Source organism: Anas acuta, chromosome 2 (genome assembly GCF_963932015.1).
Source record: "Anas acuta chromosome 2, bAnaAcu1.1, whole genome shotgun sequence".
Taxonomy (NCBI): Eukaryota; Metazoa; Chordata; class Aves; order Anseriformes; family Anatidae; genus Anas; species Anas acuta.
This window is the reverse complement of record NC_088980.1, coordinates 24,133,982-24,149,312: the sequence shown is the minus strand read 5'-3', so window position 1 is coordinate 24,149,312 and position 15,331 is coordinate 24,133,982. Positions and strand designations below refer to the sequence as shown.

General features: G+C 45.2%; 1 protein-coding gene across 1 annotated transcript; it reads right to left on the bottom strand.

The window, feature by feature from the left end:
* Nucleotides 1-11,090: 11,090 nt before the first annotated feature.
* Nucleotides 11,091-15,326, bottom strand: FZD1 (frizzled class receptor 1). The gene is made up of 2 exons (XM_068673925.1): nucleotides 13,104-15,326; nucleotides 11,091-12,740 (listed from the first exon to the last, which is right to left on the bottom strand). The coding sequence occupies exon 1, from the start codon at nucleotides 15,055-15,057 to the stop codon at nucleotides 13,273-13,275; it is 1,785 nt and encodes a 594-aa protein (XP_068530026.1). The 5' UTR covers nucleotides 15,058-15,326; the 3' UTR covers nucleotides 11,091-12,740; nucleotides 13,104-13,272.
* Nucleotides 15,327-15,331: the final 5 nt, after the last annotated feature.

The following is a 15,331-nucleotide window of genomic DNA, read 5'->3' as shown; positions in this document are numbered from 1 at the left end:
CCCTGGGGGTGCTGATCCCTCTGACTGACATCCAGTTAGGAGCAGGGAATTCTTCCCTTTAGGGAGTACATTTTATGAAGCGATCTTTGATTATGTGGGCACAGTAATCACGAGTCTTAATTATTATTACTGTGAGAGAATGGGCTACAAATCTCCAGGGAATGTCTCTGTCACAGATACTTTGCCGGCGATTGCTGAAAATGAGTGTTTTCCCAAGGATCATTTTCATTCCAACCTGATATTTAGCTGAAGTTTCTTTGACTACTAGTCATGAAACATTAAATATAGATTAGAGGCAGAGAGATGTTGAAAGTTAAAATTCACCGGAGGTGCACACCCGTGCACTTGAGAGACAGCCCCAAATGTTGTCCAGATGTTGTAGCAACAAGGCTGAGGGTTCCCAAGCTGCAGCACAGCCACAACAGAAGAGAAAGTGGATGTTTAGCATTCCACCGGCCTTCTGTTTAGTTTACTTGTAGTGTATTAATTTAGCAGAAAGTCCTAACAGCCTGTTAGCGGTAGATGTTACCAAGTGTACACTACCCTGAAAGAATGAAGAAATTCTTTTATAGCAATAAAGGGAGTAATTCAAAGCATGTAATTGATTTTCCACATTTTCAAACTGTGATAAGACTAAGCTTTAGCAACAGAAACATATGTTTGCAGTTTTGTCAATGTTCCTCAATGAATAAAAAAAAAAAAAAAAAAGGACCTATAACTTATTGGTTAGATTGTTAACATGCATTGGGCATTTCAGTGGCTATTAAAGCACTTGCCAAAATAATATCATCTTCTCAACAGACTCAGAGGTGGTAGGGATTGTTTTATGCCACAGGACATGTTTTCGTGATTATCAAAACTAATTCTTTTTGCAGAGGAACGTGACAGAAGAACATCATGGCTTTCATAATGAGCTATTGTCACATTGATATGCTATCCTCCCTTACCTCCTCCATCCTTTTCTCTCCAGAAACATTGCACAGCTCCTGTTTTTGCTTACCCTTGCAGCATCCTAGCCCACCTGCTGAGCAGCGCGGTGTCTGATGGCCATGCTGCCGCCCCCCGTCTTCACACCAGGCGTTAAGGTCCGCTCTGAAGCTCCCTGATAACGTCCACCAGAAGGACTCAGAGCAGAAGCATTTGAGTAATTTCCAAATGTCAGGCAGTGCACTGCACGACAGCAGCAGAAGGCTCAGGTGAACTCCTGCAGCTGTCATTTCAGATAGAGTTTAAGTCCAGAAGCAACATTTAGATTTATTTAACCTGGCCTTTTGCCTCAAACAAACCTCAGAATTGTATCAGGAATACCTGCATCAAATATAATAATTTGATGATGTGAAAGAGCTTATATTTTGGAAAAATAGACTCTCTGAATTCAAAGTCAAGTAACAGAGTTTCCAGCAAAACCTTTCCATGTACCTCTCATTCAGCAGTTTTACTGTTAAAAATACATGCTTACTTACATATTAACCATGTCAACATTTATCAGTAGAATTCAGAAAGGTATTTGTGTTCTCCTGACACCAGAAAGAAGACAGTGCAGAGTGTTATGACCAAACTACAGAGCCAAGCCCCAGGCACTTGTCATGATGTTTCAGCAAGAGGTCACTTTCCTGTCCTTACAGGAAACTTTTACAACTTCAGTCCTCTTCCCATCTTGCATTGTGAGAAACCTAAGATGCTTAGTAGCTCCTTTGTGGGAAGAAAAAAAAAAAAAAAAAGAAAAAAAAAAAGACACAGCCTCAGAATTACCTTATTTATCAGAACAAGCAAGGAAGGTATGGTAAATTTGAGTCCTGAGTCCTATTCCTGATTTCTTGGCCTTGGAACTAACATTTGAACACAGATTTTAAGTCCTGCTAGGCATGCTAATCCCTAACATGCAGCCTTAGATTCCCCTTATATTTCAACAAATACTCGTGGAGACCAGCACAGGCTGAGATGGCAACACTCATCGGGACCCACCAGAGAGCTGCGAAGCTTCCAGTGGCTGATGTAGTTACAGCGGAGAGAAAAACAGAGGTTCATGTCACCACATGTCATTTGCCCCGACTCTCGTGATAGAAGATTTGCCAAAGCAAGAAGGAAACAGCTTGGAGGGATGCCTGCCCCCATTTGCAGCATGGGGGTAAGAAAACCATCTTTTGGCATGGTGAGGAGTTGGCAAGGCTGACTGAGAATCAAACAGGGCAAGGGGGAAAAACCCCCAAAGACTGGAAGCGAGCTGGTTCACGTTTACTCCCTCAGGACAGCACAGAGCATCCCCCACAGTGGATGACTTCACGGGTTTTAAACCAGGTAAGCAGGCTTCAGGTAATAGGAAATGGGGATACAAGACCCTTTAAACTGAAGTCTATAGGTTTGAGTTTGGCAGATGAAGCATGCAGTTTTGTCACCATCTCATGACCATTTGGTGCCAGGTAGCAGCGGATGATGCTCTTGTGTGACGACCTCACGGACAAACACAGTGGAGATCAGCATCTGAATCAAGGCAGGTGCCTGGAAGTGGAGGAAAGGGGACTGCAGAGGCCAGGGGTCCCCTCTGGGCCTCCATGGGCAGGGATGGTTCTTCTAGAACCGTGGTGGGCAATGAGTTTGTGGAGCCAGAAGCTGGAGCTTCCAGCACAAAGAGGTGTTTTAAAACACATGAAGTATGGAGAATGTCTGAGTGACGTGTTTGCTGCCCCCTTTCCCCACAGGAACTGGTATTTGTAGAGTCACAAGGCTTTTCTTCTACAAAACAATAAAACTAAAAAGGCAAAATGCCAGTGAATTCATTCTGCTGTTTAATCTGACAGCCTGGAAGAAACAGAAAAACAAACAAAATCCCCAATGGTTGCTCCATCCCATCCCTCCTCCATACGTGCCTCCTCCCTTTCAAAAGCTATGCACAGAGAAAACACAAAAGGAATGCTGCTGACTTCCCCAGGGTTTAGAGAGCTGTTTGCAGTGACCACTGCAGGCACTGTTGTTTGTGTGGATGTTTTAACAGAGGCAGAAGGTAACTGCTCAGCTCCAGGTTCCAGCAGGTTGTGAGGCCTTTGCCAGTAGGTGTGTGAAGTGCAAAGGATGCTGTAGACTGTGCAAGGCTCCCTACACAGGGACAATGGGAATGGAGGGGGCTCTGGTCTCTCTCTATATAACCAAACACTTGATAATCTCTGCTCTTGCTGGTTTCTACTTTCAGTTTGCACTTAAGAACTCCAAATAAACAGAGCCTTCATACAAGAACCCTCTTCAACAGAAAAAAAAAAATATCTTGCTGCTTTCTAGCCTCTTTTGTTGTTGTTGTTGTTTTGCTGTAGTTTAGAATATAACTTTTTTTTTTTTAAAAAAAAAGAAAGAAAAAAGGGAAAAGATACAGGAACTGCATGTGCTTCACTGCAAATGCTGCTGATGTAATTCTCTTTGAAGTGAAGAGCAAAACTCCTTTGGAAGTTAATAAGAACAGGATCAGGCCCTCCACACTGAACATGCACTGAGAGCAGATAAGATCTCAAATCACTCAGAGCCAAGCATGTTATTTGTGCAGCATAGGCAGGCTGAGTCAATCTCTGAATATTTTTAATGGGTGTCAACGTGAAGTGTTAATTCCACAAGTTATGTTGTTTTGCAGTTTGCCTGTGCCTGCTCTCCAGACTGCCTCCATGGATGGTACACATCCCCTTACTGCCTGTGAAGAAAAGCTATTTCCAGAACTGCTGCAAGAAGAAAACAGTTCTGAGAAAATATGAAATGGAAATTTTACAAAGAATTGGAAAAACAAATGATGGTAGAAATACCTTCTAGACATTCATGTTAGCAGCATGCATGGAAGTGAAAGTAGCTCCATTTCAAATAGGGATGACAACTTCTTTTAAAAGACCCCAAAATCAAAACAAGCATTTTGCAACTGATCGTTTTTGAGAAACTAATCTTGTTCTCCTTTTTTTTTGACAAAACAGAGGAGAGAGGTACTGAAGAGTCAAAGATCCTTAGATAATATCTGCCCCTGGATAGTACCGATATACTCTTAATAAACAGGATCAGAAAAACATTGAAAATATTTTTAAACCCGATGAACTGAGCTAAGCACTGTGAACAGCTTCTGAATGAGAAATTTTTATTTGTGCCCTTACCTTTTTCAGTCCCCAGGATCTCAAAGTAATTCCAAATGCATCTTGAACCCAAGAAGAAATTATGGCCCTACCGAGGCCAACGGGAGACTTGCTATTGCCTTCTGCAGGATCAGGATTTACCCTTACTGTAAAGGCATCTTAAGAAACGCTGGGCCCAACTGCCCACTTCTATGGAAAAAGTCAGCTGGAAACATAGCAAAGCCTACCACACAATTTCCTTTTCACTCTCCCCTGAGGGGAGATTTTTAATCTCGGAGTGGAAAACAGGATCCAGGGAAAGCCAAAGGAAAGCCTGTGGTTGCCATCCAGAAGGAGCTCCCTGACCCACCACGGCCGCAGCCCTGTGGCCCACCCCTGCCCTGGCCCCGGGCCTGCCCAGCGCCCCGGGGCCAGGCTGAGGGGGAGGCTGGGCACCGGAGAGGCTGCTTGGCGTGAAGCAATCAGGATTTTGTCTTGCCATGATTCAGAAACACCCAGGCAAAAGCTGTTCTGCTGGCTCTGGGACATGTTGCTGGGGGAGCTCCCCATGGCTTCTGCAAGCTCTGATGAGCCGTTCCTTTTCCACATATGAGTTATGGTGGCTTGCAGCTACCTTTGGCAGGGGAGGCACCAATCCTGCAGATTCATCCCAAACCTGGCCTGTTCAGATGACCATCTCCTGTTGTAACCCCACCAGCGATCCCTCCTCCTCCTCATGCTGCTTCCTTTACCTATCCTCACCCATGCGCTGCAGCCTCCTCCCTTCCCAGGCCCCCATCTTTGCTTCTCTCTCTATCCTCAGCACTGCAGGACAGGAGCCCCAGCATGATACCCAGGGTGACAGGTCTACCAGCTGATGTAACCATTATCACATTTGGGCTTAGGACTCAAGCTTCACCCCTCAGGAGCTGCTAAACTTTGCCTTTACGTCAGGAAGCAAAGACAATGCTCAGCCACCATGTTACAGCAGTGCCAGCTGCAGCTTGTGACTGGCATGGGACAGATCCCGTATCTTTACCTTTGTGACTGCACACCATTTGTTTCTAATAATTACACTAACACTGAAGTACCCAATCCTGTAAAACACTAACCCCTTGAGCATGTTCCAAAATTTTCTTTTATTTCTCTCTGAATTACTAGGTTATTATTTTTTAATTAAGAAATAAATAAATATGCTTTTTGACTTTTAACTGAGGGCTACATATTAGGAAGTGACTAATTCCCCTCTGTGTTCACAGAAAATAAAAGTGAAGCTTTTACCATTACAGACAAAGAAGTACTGAAAAGTTAACAAGAGTCACAGTAAAATCTGACTTTGTGATGAGCTGTTTCTTCTGCAATTTTTTTCAGTTATGTAAATATTTTGAGAAGCCCACCTGGAGGTTTGTGTGTTGTTTTTTTTTTTTTCTTTTTCCTTTTTATTTCCTCTTAACATGCATTTGTACAGGAGTAGGCTATAAATGAAACACTCATTTTCCTGAAGGCAATCATGAAGGTGTGATTGCACCCTTTTCTTCTCAATTTTATACAGAGCCAATTTATCATAATGCAGTCATATTTGAATTTGAACAAGTGGAAAATCCTTATTTGCTCACACTACGCTTCCAGTATTAACTCAAGATCAGCTCCTTTCAGATAGTATTTGTGCTTGTACTTCAGAGTAAAATGTTGTGAATAAAGAAACTGTTGAACAACTCCAGAGCAAGTTACTTCTCTGGCCAACAATGACTTTGTGATGAACGCTGCACTGGTCAGTCCTCAGGAATAAACTGGTAACTGAATGAGCTGTGTTCTGGCAGTGGTCAGGGCAATACAACTTCCAGTGGAGTCTTCAGGGATGGCATGGGTGAGCAAGCAGCAGAAGAGGAGCCACAGAAGGCCAGCTAGGGATGTTGCAATGGAGTGTACTGCCGGGAACTTCCTCTGTCAACTGCAGGGATTGAGGGCAGCCAGTTAGCCTCCACCCCAGGTAGGTGGGTGAAAAACAAAACGAGAGCCAACATGGAACCAGGTTAGCCAAGGAAACAGGCCAATTCAGCACGCCCTCGGTAGTGCTTTTGCCAGTAGGACACCCGTGGAGTTCACAGAAGAAACAAATGTCACCTCTGAGGGAAGGAGGGTGCCTAAGTGCCCAAGATGGAGCAGCAGGCATTATATCAGTGGTGAGCAAGCTGCCGGGGAGATCTGACATGCTCTTGGCTTTCTTAAACAGACTGCCAACTCCTGTGGCCACTGGGCTATCCCTCATTTCTGTAGTACTCTAAGCATGGTAGTGGATGTCAAACAAGTTACCAGTGAGAACGCAATAGTAATTAACATGAAGAAGGCAACATGACAAGTCACACGGCACTGATGAGTCATATTGTCAGTCTCAAATACAGCAATGTGACCAACACTGAGTCACAGAATGTAAAACTGTCATAAAAGATCTGAATTATACAGACAAGTATGCAACAAAACAGCATAAAGACATCCCACCTCAGGGATACAGGGCCACTTTTATTTTTCTTGTAATCTTTGTCATCAAAATGTCCCATGACAAATGACTGTTTAAAATTGAGCTGCATTAAGTAGCTAATATTAGCAAAGTTCTATTAGACATAGACTAAAATACTGTTTCCCTTCACCCGAAGGGATTCTGGTGATGTAACACAAACAATTTAATTTGATGTGATGCACTACTGAACTGTGGCAGCCTTACATGCTAGCCAACATCACCTTATTAGATGTTGCAGACCATTGATAATGAAACTATCCCAAAGTCAGTTAATTGCAGAGAAGAGTCCATCTTTTTTGTGTATTTTTGAAAAAGTTATTTCTAAGATAGTCCATCAGAAGCACACCATGGTGGCTTATGCAACCCTCCCAACACAGCAAGTTTGCATTGTAGTTTAACAGTTAACCATGAACATCCCACTTACGTGCAGTCACGTCCCATCCTGTATTACGAGCATGGCTACAAAGCCTTGGGATATGGGGAGAAGGCAAGGCTTGTGGGGTCTCCCAACTGCAGCATTTCACATGACATTGATGACTGAACACGGGTCTTCATTAAGTGTTGTCTGACTAGAAGACTAGAGTTTATTTATTCAACCTCAAGATAAGCAACTTAATGCTGCTGATTTGAATGCAAACAAGGGCAAGACCTCATGCATGGAAGACTCTCTGATGTGGTTACACTGGAAGTTTAGACTAAACACAAGTTGAGATCTGAAACACAGTTGTCAAGGCCTACAAAATCAGGATGTTTTCTTAAAATATTTAAATTTTTGGAAGTGTTTTCTACAACTAAACTGTCAAAGTGGTATTGCTTTTATCTGCAAGTTGTTGCACATGCATATATTGCTTATTAAGGACTATTTTGCTAATTCACTGAAATCCCTCTCATGACAGAAACAGTATTTGCATCTCCATTCAGTGTTCATATAAGGAGTTATTACTGACCTCAAATGACTACCTAAATGCAATTAAGCCTTTCTTCTTTCTTACAGGACATAATATTATCTAGTCTGCTTTAATAGAGCAGTTGGGCTACTCTCAAATCAATATGGGGTCTCAAATGCTTGTGATGTGTTCAGGATCCAATCCTTGCGTGCTTAGTTTGTCCTTACACAATTATTTCACATCTTAAAGTGTTTGGGGACTTCTAAAACCTGAACTGTGCAAAGCAAAGCCTCAGCCTAAACCACCAAGCCTCACTTACTAAACCCACTCTAACCTATTTTTAAAATTATGGTACTACTATTTCAAAACTGATCAGGAACTTCAGAACAAAGCCTTTCCCTGGTGACACTTCTGTGCGGTAAATACACAGGCAAGGGGCTCAATCTAAAACAAGAAAAGCAATATTCCCTCTCTCCATATGAATGTGAATCATTGCCTAAGCTTTCCAACTCAACCTGTAGACTACAGCAAGAGATTTACAAGTCAGCTATGTGTGAAACTCCCACAGCTCCGGACCAGAGAATGACCCTCACTAATGGAACCGTGCAGCAGAAGGACTTAGATTTTGTATCAACTTACTTTTGCATTCAGAATCCATATTATCTATTTGCTCTACATTTGCATAATATGCAGAACAATGGCACTCTGGTTCGGCAAATGCAAACAATAATTAATAACAAAATAACAGAAAGTAGGGAGGGGAGAAAGAGGTGTTTATATTTAGGGTTGATTTTACACGGCATTGCCACATACTCCTGTGGTGCTATCACTGCAAACTTCTATTAAATGTGCTGCAATTCCAGTGTTTGAGCACTAGAGGGTCAATTTGTGATGAAAATGGAGCCTTACCTCAGTTTCCTTATTTTTACAGGTAAGCAATTTAACCTCATATCACCTATTCAGCTGTCATGAGAAGTTCTGCTTCTAACTGAAGATTTCTGATGCCATGCAGGACTGGGATGGGCAAGTTGATACACAAATGCAAACTTTTTTTTTTGAAAAAGTACTATCAATAATTGTAAGGTACCCATGTCACACCAAAACCTTGACAGATTTCCCTGTTCAGCTGCTGAGTGCACACATTTCAAAAGGATCATCAGGTTGGTTTGGAAATTGTCTCTTGTGACTTGGAGAGACAAAAGACAGATGAGGTATTAGCCTGTAGCCCATTTTCAAAAATACTCATCCTATGCATTTACAGAAGCCTCTTTCCATACCTTTGAATACAAAAAATGCAACTACCATCCATTTGAATGAAAGAAATCCTCAGCACCACCTGTAATTGCACTTGTGCCCACCAAGAATTACTGAGATGGCAGCAGAAAGGTGGGCACCATCCACGGGGCAGAATTTAGGCCCTGCAGACTGCAGCCTTTCCATTCAGTTGGCAGGGAGGAAGGAAGAAGCAACATTATAAAAAATACATGCATGGACTAGAAATTTGGGGCATTACAAAATGAACTAACCAGAAATCCTTCCTCTTCCCAATAGGATTTGTTATGGAAACAGCATATAATTTCATTCCAATACCACAAATTTGCCACTACATTAAAGAGCATTAGTGTTACTGAAGGATGAACAGTAAATCAGCATCCCCAGTTCTCCAGGCTACAGCTCTCTTCGGTGGAATGGATAGAGTAACTTGGTAATTCCCACTGCCTCCTCATTTCAGGCTATGAATATATCCTGTGAGGGACAGCAAAGTTGTTGACTAAGGAATGCCTTAACAAGGACTTCTAAACCAAGAAACTTTGCTATACTACAGTTTTTGTTCTTACATTATCCATCTCATCAGGGACGAGGAGAACTGGGCAACACTGCTTCTTTTTAGACAGTGATACTGTCTCAGGAAAACAAGGTACATCAGTTATACAGATGGTGTTGTAAAAAATCCTATCTAAATTCCCCAGAGCAGTGGATAGATTTGGTTTTAGAGAGAGGTAAAGCATCAGAGATCACTGCAACATGCCCATGCAAAGGACACCTCTGTACCATATTAGTAAAAAGTCTAAAATAATGTGTTGAAAAAGAGAAGCGTAAGAAAGTAGGGAAGTCTCACAGATGGCACCACTGCATTCAGTAATGACTGTGAGCTTTGCAAATTACAGCATTGTGAAAGTTCATAAAAATTAGCAAACAAAAAGCAAGGCTTTGCTGTTATATGAGTCGAGCCATTTAAACGATTATACTGTGCTCTCTAGTGTATTTATCAAAATAACCAAAACTTAGCACTGAATTCAGCTCTACAATATACGGAAAAATTCCTGAGCTTTGAAGAGGGACCATATTTGTTGCAAACCATGAACTGCAAATATTAGCAACATTTTACTTCATAAATAAACTATAATTCCATTACTGATCTTTCAAAAGTATTTTTTTTTAAATTGGTCCTCCCATCCCTACCACAAATGAAAAGTCTCTATTACAATTTAATGTGTCCTCCCATGCATAAAGAAATCACACACATTCAGCTGCAAGAAGACAGATCAGTCAGAATGGCTTAAATGTAATTATACATTGACCAAAAAGAATTCCATTGCAAATGAAACTGAATGGCTTGTAGTTCAGGTTATTAGCTGCATGCTGACCAGTACAATTTTAAATGCTAAAATATTGAAGAAGGAAAAAGAAAAAAAGAACTTGTGAAAAATGTGGAAAACAGGGAAAGCAGGAACTACGTTTATATAAAACAAATTTAAAAATAATGAAAAAAATTCCATCCTCTTGTCTCACGTCATTGGAGCAGATTTTTTTTTAAGCTTCCCTTACTTCTCTACAGCTGTTTATGCATCACAATTTGAAAAAAGTAAACGTGCCAAAGTCATTTACATCTTTCTCTAGCTCTACAGATTGAAATGCTGTATCATCTTGTAACACTTGAAATCAGAAATCAAGTGTCATAATTAGCCAGCCTTTCCTCAGAAAACCATGCTTCCAGAATGGCACTTGGAACAATGAGTATTAAAAAAAAAAAAAAAAAGCGTTGCACTGAAACATTTAAGAATGTGTTTAGTTTTCACAAAGCTGAAATCCTTCCATGAACATATCATTTAACTCTGGATTTACCAAACAGTTCAAATTCAGGAAAACAAAACTATTTTACTCATTAAAATATTCTGACAATATTGCAACATAATCTGAGTGTCATTTTTGAGCAGTGAGAAAATCTTTTTTTATTATTTTAGCAGCAAAGGGAGAAGAAAGGCTAAGTTTAGCGGACCCTTTTCTTTAACAACAACAAGAAAAAAAACAACTGGTGAGCTTCTTTCTTCTCCGGCCATATAGCAGATCTCTTCTTGGATTTCACACCACCAACCATACCCTGTCAGAGATCTTGAACAGTTTACATTACTTCTTTTGAAGGATTAATCTAGACCAGCCCAGAGATAAAAACCAAAATGCACAATGAATTCCTACACTGAATTCCAGCTTGTTACTGTGAACTCAACATAAGAAAAGAAAAAAGGAATCCCACACATCTTGTAGTATACACACTGCTTTCACACAGCATTTGAGTTAGTCAGAGGAATACGTAAAAGGACAAGATAGTTTTGTACAAAACCTCAATTTATTTCAGAGAAATTAAAAATATGGTATTTAATATATATAAATTTCTATTCCTCTATAAATATAGATGATCTTGTGATAATGAACAGAAATAAATGCATACCAAATTCAAATAATTTTGCATTTCAGGGTATGGTAGCCATAGATAATGTTTATGAACCTAAATACAGGCATTTGTAATATAAAAAGTTTAAAACAATACAATCAGGAGAGAAGCATTCTGCTGGTTTTCATACAGAGGACTAAATATTCAAATGCATCTGTTGAAAGTTACATTTCATTTTTAACCTTTTTTTTTTCTTTTGTAACAAGAAGTACAATCCCACACACCCAGGAGAATACAAGGCAGTAGACATACTGCACACATGATACCAAATCTTTGTAGTATGTGATGTTATTACTGAACTCAAAAAAAAAAAAAAAAAAAAGACAGCAGAGGCTCTTTAAGGACTAACATCCCACCAGAGTGCTTAGACATTCTGGTTTTCTGTTTTCCCTTCCTTTGTTTTTACTACTGAAAAAAATCATCACACCCTCATAATGTGTAATGAATTAAATGTCAATGAATTAAAATTCAGGAGAATGGCAATGGCTCAAATGCTTCCAAAATGAAGAGCCAGCTTATGGATTTAATTAAAAAAAAAAAAAAAAATCTGAATGCTGCATTTTATTCTGATGAAGCTCTCTTTACTGAGCTCATATTTCCTGATCCTGTTTGCACTGAACCCTCTGCTAACCTCAGTAAACACCAGCAGGGCAGCAAGGCGTTCCAGGTAGTTCTCCCTCAACATTTTCGTTACCAGAAGAATGTGAACATGCACAAGCTGCCCCGTGATGACAGCAGGAGCTGCAACTGACTCCCGGGTTCAGATTCACAGTTAGGCTCTATCTTTTTCCTCCAAGAACTATGCACCTTGTGACAGACAAGACCAATAATCTCATTTCTACAGGAGAACCCAGAGCGGACACCTCTCAGTTTGATGACTGGAAAATTCATTAGGTGGGTTTAAAAAAATTAAATAAAAATTATTTTTTTTTAAAAAAAGGAAGTTTGGTATATCTACGTCCCCGTTCACCTCTGAAGCCATCCAACATGCTACAGGTGCAGACGGTATTCGACCTCAACTCCTGGCCAAAGCCAAACAAAACCTGCCAACTCTTTTTCAACTATGTGGTGCATTTAAATAAATTTAAAAAAAAACGAGAAAGGGCAGCCAGCAGCCAGCCCCCCTTGTACAGGGCACTGCGGCGATGCTCTCCCTCCGGAAAAAGGCCGGACACACCTTCGAGCAGGGCAGGCCATTGTTTTTCCCCCCTCCAAAACTGACTCGGGCGTGCAGGGCTTGGCTTTACTGGGGCCGGCCGAGGCATGGCGAAGCACGGTCCCACAGCGTGGCCATGTCCCCACGGCGTGGCCGGGTGACTGTCCTGGCTGCCCTGTCCCCACCGTGGGGCAGGGAGGCCGTCAGGAAGCGGCGCTCCTCCCCAACCCCACCTCCACCTCCACATACCTCTGGCAGGCTGGGAGCAGCACCCAGCCCGTGTCGGGAGGCGCCCTAGGCAGTCACAGCCGCCTCAGTCCAGGCCCTGCTGTTCATGCAACTGAAACTCCAAGCAAAGCCATTACAAAACCTGTGGGGGGGAGAAGAAAGGGGGTTGTTTTGGTTTCTTTTGCCGGTAATTTTTTCCCCATCCTGCCCTACAAAATAAAAATCCAATGCCTTTTTTATTTTTTTTTTTCTCTCTTTAAAAAAAGGGGAGGGCGAGGAAGCAAAATCTGCAAACGGGTTAAAAATGTCCTAAATAATTAAAAAAGTGAGACTTTTTGTAATTTAAATACAAATATACTTACAAAATCTTACAGAGGCTATTTACATCCCTCTCCCCCAACCTTACAGTACGTTCAGTTCCTACAGGAGACAGCGAGAGAGAGGAGAGAGAGAGGGAGAAAAAAAAAAAAAAAACAAGTCTGTCCCAAGCGCAGGAGTTTCCCACCTGACTTTTTCCTCTGCTCCCCGTCGCCTGCAGGACGACAAGCAGTCCGCAAAGTTTGAAGTTTGCTGGGGCTGGATAAGCGTGAGCATGCGGCCGGTACCGGGGCACGGCAGGCGCTCTGCGGGCTGAGCCCAGGTCCTCCGCCCGTCCGGCCCCCCGGCCGGGGGTCTCAGACGGTGGTCTCGCCCTGCTTGCTGTTGGTGAGCCTGGTGTAGAACTTCCTCCAGGAGTTCAGCGTTTTCCCCGACCAGATCCAGAAGCCCGAGGTGATGCCCACGATTAAGGTCATGAGATACTTGATCATGAAGACGGTGAAGTCAGGGCTCATGGGTGGGTGATGGCTGCTGTGGTTATTAGGACAGGGGATGGCATAGCTCTTACAGCTCTGCGTGACCCAGCTCCTTTCCCACTGTTCCCTAAAAGCTTGCTCGTAAAAATAGCAGGCAATGACGATGGTGGCCGGCACCGTGTAGAGGACGCTGAAGATGCCTATCCTCACCATGAGCTTCTCCAGCTTTTCTGTCTTGGTGCCATCGTGCTTCATGATGGTCCGGATCCTGAAGAGGGACACAAAGCCGGCCAGCAGGAAGGAGGTGCCGATGAACAGGTAGACAAATAGGGGGGCCAGCACGAAGCCCCGCAGCGCGTCCACGTTGTTGATGCCCACAAAGCAGACGCCGCTGAGGACATCCCCGTCTACCTGCCCCAGGGCCAGGATAGTGATGGTCTTGATGGCTGGCACTGCCCAGGCGGCCAGGTGGAAGTACTGGGAGTTGGCCTCGATGGCCTCGTGGCCCCACTTCATGCCGGCGGCCAGGAACCAGGTGAGGGAGAGGATGACCCACCAGATGGAGCTGGCCATGCCGAAGAAGTAGAGCATCATGAAGAGGATGGTGCAGCCCTCCCGCTTCGTGCCCTGCGCCACGGTCCGGGAGCCGTCCTCGGCAAAGCGCTCGTTGCAGACCACCCTCTCCTCCAGCAGGAAGCCGGCGATGTAGGCCACGGCCACGGCCGTGTAGCAGCCCGAGAGGAAGATGATGGGCCGCTCGGGGTAGCTGAACCGCTTCATGTCCACCAGGTAGGTGAGCACGGTGAAGAGGGTGGAGGCGCAGCAGAGCACGGACCAGATGCCGATCCAGGTGCGGGAGAAGCGCAGCTCCTCGGGCCCGAAGTACATGAGCCCGTAGAGGCGGCCGGGCTCGCAGGGCGCCCCGCAGTCCTTCTCGCCCAGGAAGCGGTAGTTCAGGTAGGAGGGCACCTTCAGCGCCCGCGGGCAGGAGAAGCGCCCGCGGGGCTCGCCGGACCCCGAGCCCCCAGCCCCGCCGCCGGCACCCCCACGCTGGGGGTTGCTGGTCCAGCTCTCGGGGTGCAAGGCGGGCGTGGGGGTGCCTCGCTCGGAGGCGTTCTGCCCCACGCACAGCTCGCCGGCCCCGTGCACCGGGAACTTCTCGCAGCGCAGCGTGTCGGGCCACTGGAAGCCGAACTTGTTCATGAGGGCCTCGCAGCCCTGGCGGGCGCGCTCGCAGAGGGAGCGGCAGGGCGGCAGGGCCTGCTCCAGCACGGTGCAGACGGGCGCGTACATGGAGCAGAGGAAGAACTTGAGCTCGGCCGAGCACTGCACCTTGACCAGCGGGTAGAACTGGTGCACCTCCAGCCCCGCGTCCTCCTGGTTGGTGTGGCCCAGCAGGTTGGGCATGATGGTCTGGTTGTAGGCGATGTCGGTGCACAGCGGGATGGAGATGGGCTGGCAGTACCCGTGGTCCGGGATGGAGATGCCCCGCTCGCCGTTGTACTGCGGCGCGGGCGGCTGCCCCCCGGCCGGCAGCGCCGCCGCCCACAGCAGCAGCAGCGGCAGCGGCACCGGCAGCAGCCACCGGCACCGCCACCGGCACCGCCACCGCCACCGGCCGCCGCCAACTTCGCCGCCGGCCGCCGGCCCGCGCCGCTCGGCCATGCTCAGTCGCTGCCGGGCTCCCTCCGCCGCCGCCGCCGCGCCGCTCCTCCGGGCCCCGAGCTGCGGCTCATGAAGGGAGCGGCGGGCAGGGACGGGGCAGCCCCGGCCGCCACTCGCTCTGCTGCTGCTGCTGCTGCTCCTGTTGCCGCTGCTGCTGCTGCCGCCCGCCCCGGCAGGCAGCGCCCGCCGCCCTCCCTCGCTCCCTCCCTCCCTCCGTGCCTCCCTCCCGCCGCCACCGCCTCCTAGCGCCGCCGCCGCCGCCGCCGCCCGTCCA